The 14,398-nt window shown below is 50.1% G+C and overlaps 1 protein-coding gene across 1 annotated transcript in view; it reads left to right on the forward strand.

Annotated features, from left to right (window-relative positions):
- Positions 1-14,398, forward strand: part of syngr3a (synaptogyrin 3a) — a 137,584-nt gene that overhangs the window by 97,341 nt on the left and 25,845 nt on the right. The window contains exon 3 of the mRNA XM_072480851.1: positions 7,543-7,688. Coding sequence (XP_072336952.1) covers positions 7,543-7,688 — 146 coding nt within the window. The remainder of the gene's footprint in view (positions 1-7,542; positions 7,689-14,398) is intronic.

Here is a 14,398-nt window from a genome sequence, read left to right on the forward strand (position 1 = left end):
CACGTGATCCTCCACTGTCGCCTCGCCCTCCTGCTGACCCTGCCATGGACTATGCAGAGCTCCCTGTCACTCTGCCTCCCCCTGACTCTGACGCAGTCCAGCCCGCTCCTGAACCGGCGGCTCTCGAACCACCCTTGAGGCGGTCAATCAGAATTCGTCGCCCACCTCAGAGACTTAATTTATGAACTTTGCGAACTTCTAGACTCTCTGAATTGTTTTGTTGCTTTGTTTGATCGTTTCCCTGGTTTGTATAGTGCTGATTTTGTTATTCTTGTTGCATACTGCTTCTCTGCACCAGGCACCTTCCCATGTAAATAGCTTAGTTCTCATGTACATAGTCCTGTAAATATGTCTTCGCACCCCACACGTAGTTAGGAACATTCTCACCATACATTATTTATTGCCACACACATACATTCTTTTATAAAAGGGGGGATGTCATGATGTACACCAGTATATCATGGTGCAGATACACACACTGATGAACACACAGCAAGACCAATCAACACACACAACACCGCAGCCAATCACCAGTTAGAGCACACTCACTATAAAGACAGGGGGCATCAGAGTTCCCACTCATTTGGGATGCAGCTTCCTCCAAGGACAGAGTTTACAGCTTACAGCACAGGTCCTCACCATGTGCTGAGTGCATAGAGTGGTTCGGACAGGCATAGGTCTTTAGTTTAATCTGACATCGTGTTAACCCACAGTGAAAGTATGTTCAACAGTTTCTAACTTAACAAAATAGTGTTGCACTATTTTAAGTGTTGGTGGCCTGTATGTGTTCCACGGATCCAGAGCACCCAACACATCAGTGCCAATTTACCTAACCGCACAAATGGGACCCACTTGAGGTTCCGACCGGGTCAAATATTTATTTTCTCCCTAGCATTGCCTTCTTACAAGTGGGCAGATGGATACATTTCCTTGTACCTTCGGGGTTGGTGAGGGGTGCGGTGGGGGGTGGGGTGGGGGTGGATGGGGGAGGGGGGGAGAGTTGGTGCTGATAGTGCCTCCAATTAAATTTTGATTTTGGAGGTTGTGTTGCTAATGTAAGTGAGCGCTGTGTGCCTACGTTTCATTGGTAAACACTCAAAGCAGAAGTACCTATGCAAACTGATCAGAGCCTACCATTGAGCTTTCCACCCCCCCCCCCCCCCTCCCCTCTTCCAGGGAACTGCTTGAGCTATGGGAGTCTCACCACGTGTGACCTCAGGGAATCGCATATATTTGCATCGAGACCAGATGGTTATCTGAAGGTGTGTGAGCCAGAGTAAAGTCAGCAGTGTTCGACACTGCTGGGCGCTCAGCTGCTACTGTTTTTTCCCGACTGCGATGCCTTCCATTCAGTGTGTAGGTTTGGACCAGCTGCTGGGATATCTTACAGACCTGCTCCCAGGCAAGCCTGTAACTGCGGTTGTCAGCAGAGTGTTGAGCATCAAGGGCAGATTCAAACAGTGGGTTTCTACAAGGCTGAAAAACAAATGAGTAAAACTAGCTCCTCACAGGTAGCAGACTAGAATAGTACTTTGATAGAAGATTACATCACTAGAAATATTTCCACGTAACCTCCATGCTGGGGTGCCTACTATTCCAGTAACATGTGTAGCTTCTGCTCCTAGAATACTATATGATGTGAATATTGTGGTTAAGCTTCTCAAAATGCTTGTGATTGCTGCATCCATTTGCAGTATTTGGTGCCTTCAAGTTGACAGTGCAGAAAATTACAAATTTATGAGACATAGAGGGAAATACAGTGTCAAGCAAAATCTTGTTTCAAATCTTTTGTGGCAGCTTTTTTTTAATACATTCATTCTCGGGGTGTGGGTGTGAATGACAAAACTGTCGTTGACTGTTTACTGCCCAACCCAAATTTGCCTGAGAAGATGACAGTGAACCTTCAGAGAACACTGGAAGTGATTTGATACAAATAAATGGCTTGCTACGTCACCTCCGAGAGCGGTTAAGAGTCAACTGTGTTGGTGTACAATTGGAGCCGCATAGAGGACAGATCAAGTAAGGATGGCAAGTTTCCTCCACTAAAGGCTAATAGTGAACCAGTTGGGTTTTTACAACAATCTAGTTGTTTCATGGTCACTTTGCTGATGTGAGCTTTTCTATTCCAGATTTTAAAACAAAACAAATTTGAATTCTCAAATTTCAATGGTAGGATTTGAACTTGTGTGTTATTGAATTATTATTAGTGAGAAGCCGTTATATTACTGTGCCCCATAGCATGTGGTGGTTTTTACTGAAATAATGCTGAACAAATGAGGAAAGAATTATTTGATTACCAACTGCAACTCCATTGGAAACACAGGCCCAGTTTCTCAGTCAAAATGATGACAGTAACTCATTCACCTTTTTTGCATCTGTTCAAGAGATGTGAACATCATTGAAAAGGCCACCATTTATTGCCCACCCCCAGTTTCCCTTGAGAATATGGTGGTGGGTCACCTTCTCAAGTCACTGCAGTCCATGTGGTATAGATACCCACAGTGTTGTTCGGAAGGGAGCTTCAGGATTTTAACCCAGTATTAGCCAAGGAACGATGATATAGTTCCAGGTCAGCATGGCGTCCGGGTAGGGAACCTCCAGGTGGTGGTGCATGCATCTGCTGCCCCTGTCCGAATAATAATAATCTTTATTATTGTCACAAGTAGGCTTACATTAACACTTCAATGACGTTACTGTGAAAATCCCCTAGTTGCCACACTCTGGTGCCTGTTCGGGCGCACTGAGGGAAAATTCAGAATGTCCAATTCATTCACTTAACAAGCATGTCTTTCAGGACTTGTGGGAGGAAACCGGAGCACCCGGAGGAAACCCACGCAGACACGGGGAGAACGTGCAGACTCCGCACAGACAGTGACCCATGCCGGGAATCAAACCAGGGACCCTGATGCTGTGAAGCAGCACTGCTCACCACTGTGCTGCCGTGCTGCCCTAGATGTTGGAGGTCATGGATTTGGAAGGTGCTGCCTAAGGAGACTCTGCAAGTAGCTGCTGTGCATTTTGTAGATGAGACACACAGCTGCTACTGTGCACCAGTGGTGGAGGGAGTGAATGTTTAGGTTCTGGGTGGGGTGCCAATCAAGCGGGCTGCTCTATCCCAGACGGTGTTGAGCTTTTAGAGTGATGTTGGAGCTGCACTCAACCATGCATGTGGAGAGTATTCCAAAACACTGCAGATTTGTGCCTTCCAGATGGTGGATAGGCTTTTGAAATTCAGGAGGTGAGTTATTCACAGCAGACCTGCTCTTGTGGTCACTGTATTTATGTAACGATCCAGTTAGGTTTCTGGTCCGTGATGAATCCAGGATGTTGATTTTGAGGTAATAGTGATAGTAATGCCATTGAATGTCAAAGGAGCTGATCAGATTCTCTCTTGGAGAAGGTCATTGTCTGGCACTTATGTGGCTCAAATGTGACTTACAACTTAGCAATCCAAGCCTGAATATTGTCCAATCTTGCTGCATGTATGAAGGGAGTTCTTCAATACCTTTCGAGTTACGAATGGTATTAAACACTGTGCAATCATCAGCAAACATCCCCAGTTTGGGCCTTATGGTGTTGAGAAGGTAATTGAAGTGGCTGAATATAGGGCGGCAAGGTAGCACAGTGGTTAGCATTGTAACTTCACAGCGCCAGGGATCCGGTTTCAATTCCGGCTTGAGTCATTGTCTGTGCGGAGTCTGCACGTTCTCCCCATGTCTGCGTGGGTTTCCTCCGGGCCCTCCAGTTTACTCCCACACGTCCCGAAAGACATGCTGTTAGGTGAATTGGACATTCTGAATTCTCCCTCATTGTGTCCAAACAGGCGCTGGAGTGTGGCGACTAGGGGATTTTCACAGTAACTTCATTGTAGCGTTAATGTAAGCCTACTTGTGAGACTAATAAAGATTATTATTATTATTATTATTAATAAAGAACAAAGAAAAGTACAGCACAGGAACAGGCCCTTCGGCCCTCCAAACCTGTGCCAACCATGCTGCCCATCAAAACTAAAATCCTCTACACTTCCTGGGTCCGTATCCCTCTATTCCCATCCGATTCATGTATTTGTCAAGTTGCCCCTTAAACGTCACTATCGTCCCTGCTTCCACCACCTCCTCCGGCAGTGAGTTCCAGGCACCCACTGCCCTCCAAATCATTTACTGATTCACCTGAGGAAGGAGCAGTGCTCCCAAAGGTAGTGTTTGAAACAAACCTGTTGGACTTTAACCTGGTGTTGTAAGACTTCTTACTGTGACAATAAGTGATTATTATCTCATTGAAGTAGGCTCAATCCCCTGGCTTGATGTTAATGGTACAGTGAGGGATGTGCTGAACAATGAGGTTACAGAATGTCATTGAATATTGTTCTGCTGCTACTGATGGATCACAGTGCTTCAGGCATGCCCAATCTTGAGCTGTTAGATCTGTTCTGAATCCATACCATTCATAGAAACCCTACAGTGCAGAAGGAGGCCATTCAGCCTATTGAGTCTGCACCGACCGTCTGATAGAGCACCCTATCTCAGCCCACACCCCCGTAAACTTGGAATCCCAGCTAACGTTTGAAACCTCAGGGACAATTTACCATGGCCAATCATCCTTACCTGCACATCTTTGGACTGTGGGAGGAAAATGGAGCATCCAGAAGAAACCCACGCAGACACGCGAAGGAAGTGCAAACTCCACACAGACAGTCACCCAAGGCCGGAATTGAACCCAGGCCCCTGGCACTGTGGGGCAACAGTGCTAACTACTGTGCCACCGTGCCACTCCACACAACACAACGGAGGATGTGCTCAGCGTGAAGACAGGACTTTGTCTTTAAAAGCAATATGTGGTGGTTGCTCCTACCAATAGTCATGCACAGATGTATCTGTGAAAGGCAGATTGCTGAGAGTGAGGCAGGGTAAGATCCTTCCCTGCTGGTTATTTCATCATCTGCTATAGGCCCAGTCTTACAGCGATATCCTTCAGAACTCAGCTAGCTCAGTCAGAATTGGTGTTACTGAGCCGCTATTGGTGGTGAACATTGAAGTCCCCCACCTTTTGTACCCTGATGTGCATCTGTTATTTGAGCTGTCTAGTTCAATACTGGGTTGTCCATCGGTTTCATTGTTCCTTGACTTTTCGGGAGCAATTAGATAAAACTGATCAGCTTGCTGGGTCATTTCAAAGGGCAATTAACTATCAACTATCTTGATGAGGGCCTGGAGTCAGATGCAGGCCAGACCAGATAGGGGTGGCAAATTTCCTTCCCTCAATACCATTAGTGAACCACATGGGTTTTGATGACAATCCAATACTTTTGATGATCATCGTCACTGAGACTAGTATTTTATTCTATTGTTATTACTATTTTAATGAGTTAACAACAGGAATTTGATCAGAAAATCTTGAGCATATTCTTTCTAAAGACATTTGCAACTTTGCTGCAAACATCATTGAACCATAGAATCCCTACAGTGCAGAATGAGGCCATGCGACCCATTGAGTCAGCACCGATCCTCTGAAAGAGCACTCTACCTAGACCCACACCCCTGCCCTATCCCCGTAACCCCACCTAACCTGCACATCTTTGGACACTAAGGGGCAATTTACCATGGCCAATCCTCCTAAAATGCACATCTTTGGACTGTGGGAGGAAACTGGAGCACCTGGAGGGAAGCCATGCAGACACAGAAAAAACGAGCAAACTCCACACAGGCAGTCGCCCAAGGCTGGAATTGAACCCGGGCCCCTGGCGCTGAGGCAGCAGCGCTAACCACTTTGTTCCCAAGATACTTGTCTTCAGCCAATGTTTTGTCTTTCTGGCTCATCAAACCCACGCTACCATCAAATTTCAGGGGCGCCAGGGCCATCGATAAGTGATCAGAAACAGGAGCTCTGGTACAAAAAGCTAAAGAAACAGATTGTTCCATACCGACCCATATTCAATGCATTTATCTGTCAAAATCTTGCTCCAACGGCAATAACCATTCTGTTAATGTAGGCGGTTAAGATTTGGTAATACCTAGTTCAACATGTGCTTGTGGTTATTATTTTGAACACAGCTGTTGTTACAATAACTTGCTGTTTATTCAAAAACATATATCTGTGAGTGGGCATATAATTGCAATTTGTCTTTGTCCCTGTTCTGACAGCACACTTGTGCAGTATTTAGTCAGTCAAGGTTGACAAAAAAAAAACCTCATGAATGTATTGCTGCTATAAATATTGGCAAGTGATTCCAGAATTTTAAGTTTGCAGTGGCAATCATTAATGGGGAGGAAACTTGCATTTGTTACATTTTGACAAATGGTTAAGGTATCACAAAGTCCCTTTTATGAGACTTTTGAAATTCTCTGCACAGAAACTTAAGCTGACATTAATTCTACGAGGAAGGAAATAGGGTTGAGGAGAGCGCAGGAGATGTCAGAGAAAGATACATGCTCATCAAGGGAAAGGTTCTGTGGATCACGAATCGAATAATCAAATCAAAAAGCACTGTACTGTACATAACACTTCAAAGCCGTAAATAATTGCATTTTCGAAACATAAGTGAATAGGACATTGATTCGCTCACTGAGAAAATCTGCTATAAAAAAGAAAGGAGCAACGCTTCTAATTAAAAAAATAAAGGATAAGTTGTGATATACTTTACCTTGTATAAGGCATGGTTGCGACAATATGAAATTTTTAAAAAAGAAATGAAGACTTACATCTTGTTAGCACCTTTCATGACCTGAGGACATCCCAAAGCACTGTACAGCCAAGTAAACATTTAAGAGTAATTACTGGCGAAATGTGGGAAACATGACAACCAATTTGCGCACAGCAAGGCCTGACAAATAGTCATGTGATAATGAGCAGATAATCTATTTCTTTTAATTGAGGGATATATATTAACTAGGACAAGACACCTTCACTTATTCAAGATAATGCCATGGGATCTCTCTGAAGAGAACAGACATGGCCTTGGGTTTAACATCTCATCTGATATACTCCCTCCGTGTTGCAATGGAGGGACAACCTAGGTTTTTATGTTCAGGTCTCTGGGCAGCGACCTGAAGCCACAATCCTCTCTGAGAGGTAAAAATGCTATGACCACCCTAACGCTAAATTGCACAACATTTCTATGGCTGCACACGACATGAATGACCCAACAACCTGACACACACAAAGGGTGGCACGGTGGCACTGCTGCCTCATAGCGCCAGGGACCTGGGCACGTTTCCGACCTTGGGTGACTGTGTGGAGTTTGCACATTCTCTCCATGTCTGCGGGGGCTCCGGTTTCCTCCCACCGTCCAAAGATGTGCAGGTTAGGTGGATTGGCCATGCTAAATTGCCCCTTAGTGTCGAAAGGTTAGGTTAGGTTGCAGGGTAGCGGGGGAGTGGGCCTTAATAGAGTGCACTTTCAGGGTGTCAGTGCAGACTCAATGGGCCAGATGGCCTCCTTCTGCATTTTAGAGATTCTAAGTCATGTCAACACCAAAAGCGTAAAGCACTCTTGCAAGTTACTGAACTGCTCATTAACCTTTTGTTCTTTTAAAATCTGTTCCAGGACTGTGGACATTCTTGTGGTTTGTAGGCTTCTGCTTTTTGGTAAATCAGTGGCAGATGACTTCAATAGGAGACCTTCCTCTCAATCAAGGTGCTGATGCTGCCCGTGCTGCCATTGCTTTCTCCTTCTTTTCCATTTTGGCCTGGGTAAGTTCTGCTAAGTATTCCCAGCACCAGGTATTCTTGCATCCGGAGTTAAAAATGAGATTCATCCACCATGAAATGGTTTTAATCTCACTTTATGTTCTACAATTGTTTATTTTTATTCTTTCATGGAGCTAGCCCATGAATTGGCTAGCCCAAAATTTATTGCCTATCCCTAACTACCTTTGAGAAGGTGGTGGTGAATCGCTGCCTTGAACCACACCCACAGTGGTGTTAGGGAGGGAGCTCCAGGATTTTGACTCAGTGACAATGAAAGAATGGATGATACATTTCCAAGCCAGGATGGAGTGTGACGTGGAGGGGAACTTGCAGGTGATGGTGTTCCCATGCATCTAAGTATTGGAGGTCGCAGGTTTGGAAGGTGCTGCTAAAGGAGCCTTGGTGAGTTTCTTCAGTGCACCATGTAGCTGGGACACACTGCTGTTCCTTTGTGTCGATGATGGAGTGATTGAATGTTGAAGGTGATGCAAGAGGTGCCAATCAAGCGGGGCTGCTTTGTCCTGGTTGGTGTTGAGCTTCTTGAGTGTTATTGGAGTTGCATTCATCCAGGCAAATGGAGAGTATTCCATCACACCCCTGTCTTTGTGCCTTGTAGATGGTGGACAGGCTTTGAGGAGCCAGGAGGTGACACAGCCTCTGACCTGCTCTTATAGCCATAACTATCTTTAGAAACTTGGCAAAGGTTGTCAATGCAGTTGCCAGATTTTGGTTTTAATGTGCTCACGAGAAAGTGATCAAGAGTACCATAGTACAATATACTAGGTACAGCAATGTGTTTTAGGCTTTCCAATCTTTCAAAGCATAAAGTGCTATTATGATAGCTTTAACCAGTTATCCCACATAATCATCTCCATTTAATTCTTCTAAAAATAAATTTAGAGTACCCAATTATTTTTTTCCAATTAAGGGCCAATTTAGCGTGGCCAATTCACCTACTCTTCACATCTTTGTGTTATGGGAGTGAGACCCATGCAGACACGGGGAGAATGTGCAAACTCCACACAGAAAGTGACCCAGGGCCGGGGTTGAACCCAGGTCCTCAGCGCTGTGAGGGAGCATTGCTTTTTTTAAAAAATAATTTTTATTAGGGTTTTCTCAAAATATCAACAACAGAATGAAAAAGAAACCCAACAAAATTAAATACAGAACAAATTAAAACATGTAGCTGGTTCCCCCCTCCCCCACTATACATAAATAATAAATTAACACCCCGGGTTTAACACAAAGCAAACATAGCAAATATATATACCCCCTCAGATCCCCCAGGGTAAATAAACAAAAATAAAATACACCCCCCCGCCCCCTGGTTGCTGCTGCTGCTGGCCATTGTCTACCGTTCTGCCAGGAAGTCCAACAACGGTTGCCACCGCCTAAAGAACCATTGTACCTATCCCCTGAAGGCGAATTTCACCCTCTCCAATTTAATAAACCCCGCCATATCGTTGATCCAGGATTCCATGCTTGGGGGCCTCGCATCCCTCCATTGAAGAAGAATCCTTCGCCGGGCTACCAGGGACGCAAAGGCCAGAATACCGGCCTCTTTTGCCTCCTGCACTCCCGGCTCCCCTGCAACCCCAAATATTGCGAGCCCCCAGCCCGGTTTGACCCTGGATCCTACCACCCTCGACACCGTCCTTGCTACGCCCTTCCAAAATTCCTCCAGCGCTGGGCATGCCCAGAACATATGGGTGTGATTTGCTGGGCTCCCTGAGCACCTAACACACCTGTCCTCACCCCCAAAGAACCGTCTCATCCTTGTCCCGGTCATGTGTGCCCTGTGCAATACCTTAAATTGTATGAGGCTGAGCCTCGCACACGAAGAAGAAGAGTTCACCCTCCCAAGGGCATCTGCCCACATCCCCTCTTCAATCTCCTCTCCCAACTCCTCCTCCCACTTACCTTTCACCTCCACCACCGAGGCCTCCTCCTCCTCCTGCATCACCTGGTAATTTTCCGAGAGCTTCCCCACTCCAACCCACCCCCCCCGAGAACACCCTATCCTGTATTGTGCGTGGCAACAGCCGCGGGAATTCCACCACTTGCCGCCTGGCAAACGCCCTTACCTGTAGATATCTGAAGGCGTTACCCGGGGGGAACCCATACATCTCCTCCAGTTCACCCAGGCTCGCAAACTTCCCATCCACAAAGAGGTCCCCCAACCTTCTTATCCCATCCCTGTGCCACCCCGAAAACCCTCCATCTATTCTCCCTGGGACAAACCGGTGGTTCCCCCGTATTGGGGTCCACACTGAGACCCCAACTTCCCTCCTGTGCCGCCTCCACTGCCCCCAGATTTTGAGGTTGGCCGCCTCCACCGGGCTCGCGGTATACCTCATTGGAGGGAGCGGCAGCGGCGCCGTTGCCAGCGCCTCCAGACTCGTAGCCTCACAAGACGCCGTCTCCAGCTTCTTCCATGAAGCCCCCTCCCCCTCCATCACCCACTTGCGCACCATCGCCGCATTGGCGGCCCAGTAGTACCCACAGAGGTTCGGCAGTGCCAGCCCCCCCCCCCCGTCCCTACTCCGCTCCAGGAACACCCTTCTCACCCTCGTAGTCCCTTGCGCCCACACAAACCCCGTTATGCTCCTGTTGACCCGTCTAAAGAAGGCCCTCGGGATAAAAATGGGGACAAGGAACAAAAAGCTTGGGAGCACCGTTATCTTAACTGACTGCACCCTACCCGCCAGGGACAGCGGCAACGCGTCCCACCTCTTGAACTCCTCCTCCATTTGCTCCACCAGCCTCGTGAAATTAAGTCTATGCAGGGCCCCCCAGTTCCTGGCCACCTGGACCCCCAAGTACCTGAAGCTCCTCTCTGCCGTTTTTAGTGGGAGCTCACCAATCCCCCTCTCCTGGTCCCCTGACTGAACCACGAACAACTCGCTCTTCCCCATGTTGAGCTTGTACCCTGAGAAATCTCCGAACTCCCTGAGGATCCTCATTACCTCCGGCATTCCCCCCACCGGGTCCGCCACATACAGCAGCAAGTCGTCCACATAAAGTGACACCCTATGCTCCTCCCCACCCCGCACCAACCCCCTCCAGTTCCTCGACTCCCTCAGTGCCATAGCCAGGGGTTCGATCGCCAGTGCGAAGAACAGGGGGGACAGGGGCCACCCCTGACTCGTCACTCGATACAACCGAAAGTACTCAGACCTCCTCTTGTTCGTGGCCACACTCGCCATCGGGACCTCGTACAACAACCTAACTCACCTAACAAACCCCTCCCCAAACCCGAACCTCTTCAGCACCTCCCACAAGTACCCCCACTTTACCCTATCAAAGGCCTTCTCAGCGTCCATCGCCACCATTGTCTCCGTCTCCCCCTCCCTCGCCGGCATCATAATCACGTTCAGGAGCCTCCGCACATTCGCGTTCAACTGCCTCCCCTTCACGAATCCCGTCTGGTCTTCGTGGATCACCTGCGGCACACAATCCTCGATTCTCGTGGCTATGACCTTCGCCAGCACCTTGGCATCTACATTTAACAGCGAAATCGGCCTGTAAGACCCACACTGCAGGGGATCCTTGTCCCGCTTCAGGATCAAGGAGATCAGTGCCCGGGGCATCGTCAGGGGCAAAGCTCCCCCCCCCCCCCCACCCCCCCTTGCCTCATTGAAGGTCCGAACTAACGGGCCCAACGGGTCCACATATTGCTTGTATAATTCGACCGGGAAACCGTCGGCCCCGGTGCCTTCCCCACCTGCATGCTCCCTATCCCTTTGGCCAGCTCCTCCAGCCCGATCGGGGCCCCCAATCCCGCTACCAGTCTCTCCTCCACCTTCGGAAACCTCACTTGGTCCAGAAAGCAGCCCATCCCTCCCTCCTCCCGAAGGGCTCGGACCGATACAATTCCTCATAAAAGTCCCTGAACACCCCATTGATGTCAGCCCCACTCCGTACCACGCTCTCTCCCCTGTCCTTATCTCCACCAATCTCCTTAGCTGTGTCCCGCTTCCGAAGCTGATGAGCCAGCATCCAGCTTGCCTTTTCCCCTACTCATAAATCACCCCCTGGGCCTTCCACCACTGCACCTCCGCCTTCCTGGTGGTCAACAGGTCGAATTCGGCCTGGAGGCTACGCCTCTTCCTCAGCAGTCCCTCCTCCGGCACCTACGCATACCTCCCATCTACCCTCACCATCTCCCCCACCAGCCTCTCCCTCTCCCCCCGCTCCCTGTGGGCCCTAATGGGGATCAGCTCTCCCCTCACCACCCCCTTCAGCGCCTCCCATACCATCCCCACTCGGACCTCCCCGTTATCATTGGCCTCCAGGTATCTCTCTATGCTTCCTCGGACCCGCTCACTCACCTCCTCGTCTGCCAACAGCCCCACCTCCAAGCGCCACAACGGGCGCTGGTCCGGATTGGTCATGATAAATTGCCCTTAGTGTCCAAAATTGCCCTTGGTGTTGGGTAGAGGTGTTGAGTTTGGGTAGGATGCTCTTTCCAAGAGCCGGTGCAGACTCAGGGGGCCGAATGGCCCCCTTCTGCACTGTAAATTCAATGATAATCTATGATTAATCTAGGACAAAGGTTCGGCACAACATCGTGGGCCGAAGGGCCTGTTCTGTGCTGTATTTTCTATGTTCTACGTTCCTCTCCAGCTCTAGGTCTACCCAATGCGGGGCGTGATCCGAAATGGCTATCGCTGAGTACTCGGTATCCTCTACTCTCGCTATCAGCGCCCTACTCATAATAAAGAAGTCGATCCGAGAGTAAGCCTTATGGACATGCGAGAAGAATGAAACTAGCCCCCGGCCTTGCAAATCTCCAAGGGTCCACCCCTCCCATCTGGTCCATAAACCCCCTCAGCACTTTAGCCGCCGCCGGCTTCCTACCCGTCTGAGACCTGGAGCGATCCAGTGCCGGATCCGACACCGTGTTAAAGTGCCCCCCCCCCCCCTGCCCTATCAGGCCCCCCACTTCCAAGCCCGGGATCCGACCCAACATGCGCCGCATAAAACCCGCATCGTGCCAGTTCGGGGCGTACACGTTGACCAGCACCACCCTCTCCCCTTGCAACTTACCACTTACCATTACGTACCTGCCGCCATTGTCTGTCACAATGCTCGACGCCTCGAACGACACCGTCTTTCCCACCAAGATCGCCACCCCCCAACTTTTGGCATCCAACCCTGAGTGAAACCCCTGACCTACCCACCCCTTCCTCGATCTTACCTGGTCTGCCACCTTCAGGTGTGTCTCCTCGAGCATGACCACATCCGCCTTTAGCCTCTTCGATGCGCGAACACCCGGGCCCGCTTGATTGGCCCGTTCAGTCCCCTTACGTTCCAGGTTATCAGCCGGATCAGGGGGCTACCCGCCCCCCTCCCCCGCCGACTAGCCATAACCCCTCCTCGGCCAGCCATGTGCCTGCACCCCACACCCGGCCCATTCCCCACGGCAGCAGACTCCCGTCCCAACCCCCTCTACTCGCTCCAGCTCCCCCTTGACCATAGCAGCAGCAACCCGCCCCCCCCCCCTCCCCAGCTAGGATCCCTCCTAGCTGCTTTACTCTCCCCATTGCATTCCTGCACGTCAGCTGACTCCTGCTGACCCCGGCTTCTCCCACCTCTCCTTCGACTCCTCCCATTGTGGGACATATCCTCCTCCTCCATTACCCATCCACAGGCTCTCCGCCTCCCCCTTCCATCATCCCAAGCGCGGGAAACAACCCTCGCTTCCCTGCCCCGGCCCCGCCCCCTCCAGCCTTCAGCACGGGAAAAAACCCGCGCTTTCCACCTGCCCGGCCCCGCCACCCTTGTCGCCGTTCTTTTTAAAGGCCCAGACCCCTCACCCCCGACTCGGGCCTCCCCCTCCCCCGCGGGGCCCCATCCCCCCTACCGGCCATCCACCCCTACTCCATTTACTTACCACCCTCCAAGAGCCCACCCAACAGACCCAACCAAAACAGTGCCCAACCCACCCTAACCACCCTCATCGAACCAAACAGAGATAAGAGCAAAGAACACCCCCTCAAAGTATAACACCCCAACAACAATCCCCGACCACCCATCCTGACCCTCAGTTTGTGTCCAGTTTCTCGGCCTGAACAAAGGCCCACGCCTCCTCCGGCGACTCGAAATAATGGTGCCGGTCCTTGTAGGTGACCCACAGTCACGCCGGCTGCAGCATGCCGAACTTCACCCCCTTTCTGTGCAGCATCGCCTTCGCCCTATTGTACCCGGCCCTCTTCTTCGCCACCTCTGCACTCCAGTCCTGGTATATTCGAACCTCCGCGTTCTCCCACCTGATGCTCCTCTCTTTCTTGGCCCACCTGAGCATGCACTCCCGATCAGCAAACCGATGAAACCGCACCAGCACAGCCCGCGGCGGCTCGTTAGCCTTGGGCCTCCTCGCCAGCACACTATGGGCCCCTTCCAGCTCCAGGGGCCCCTGGAAGGACCCCGCTCCCATCAGCGAGTTTAACATGGTCACCACATAGGCCCCCATGTCCGACCCCTCCAGCCCCTCCGGGAGGCCCAGAATCCGCAAATTCCTCCGCCTCGACCGATTCTCCATCTCCTCGAACCATTCCTTCCATTTCTTGTGGAGCGCCTCGTGCGCCTCCACCTTTACCGCATGGCCTAAGATCTCGTCCTCGTTGTCGGAGACCTTTTGTCGCACCTCGCAGATCGCCACCCCCTGGGCCGTCTGGGTATCCAGCAGCTTGTCAATAGAAGCTTTCATT

Source organism: Scyliorhinus torazame, chromosome 17 (assembly GCF_047496885.1).
Source record: "Scyliorhinus torazame isolate Kashiwa2021f chromosome 17, sScyTor2.1, whole genome shotgun sequence".
Taxonomy (NCBI): Eukaryota; Metazoa; Chordata; class Chondrichthyes; order Carcharhiniformes; family Scyliorhinidae; genus Scyliorhinus; species Scyliorhinus torazame.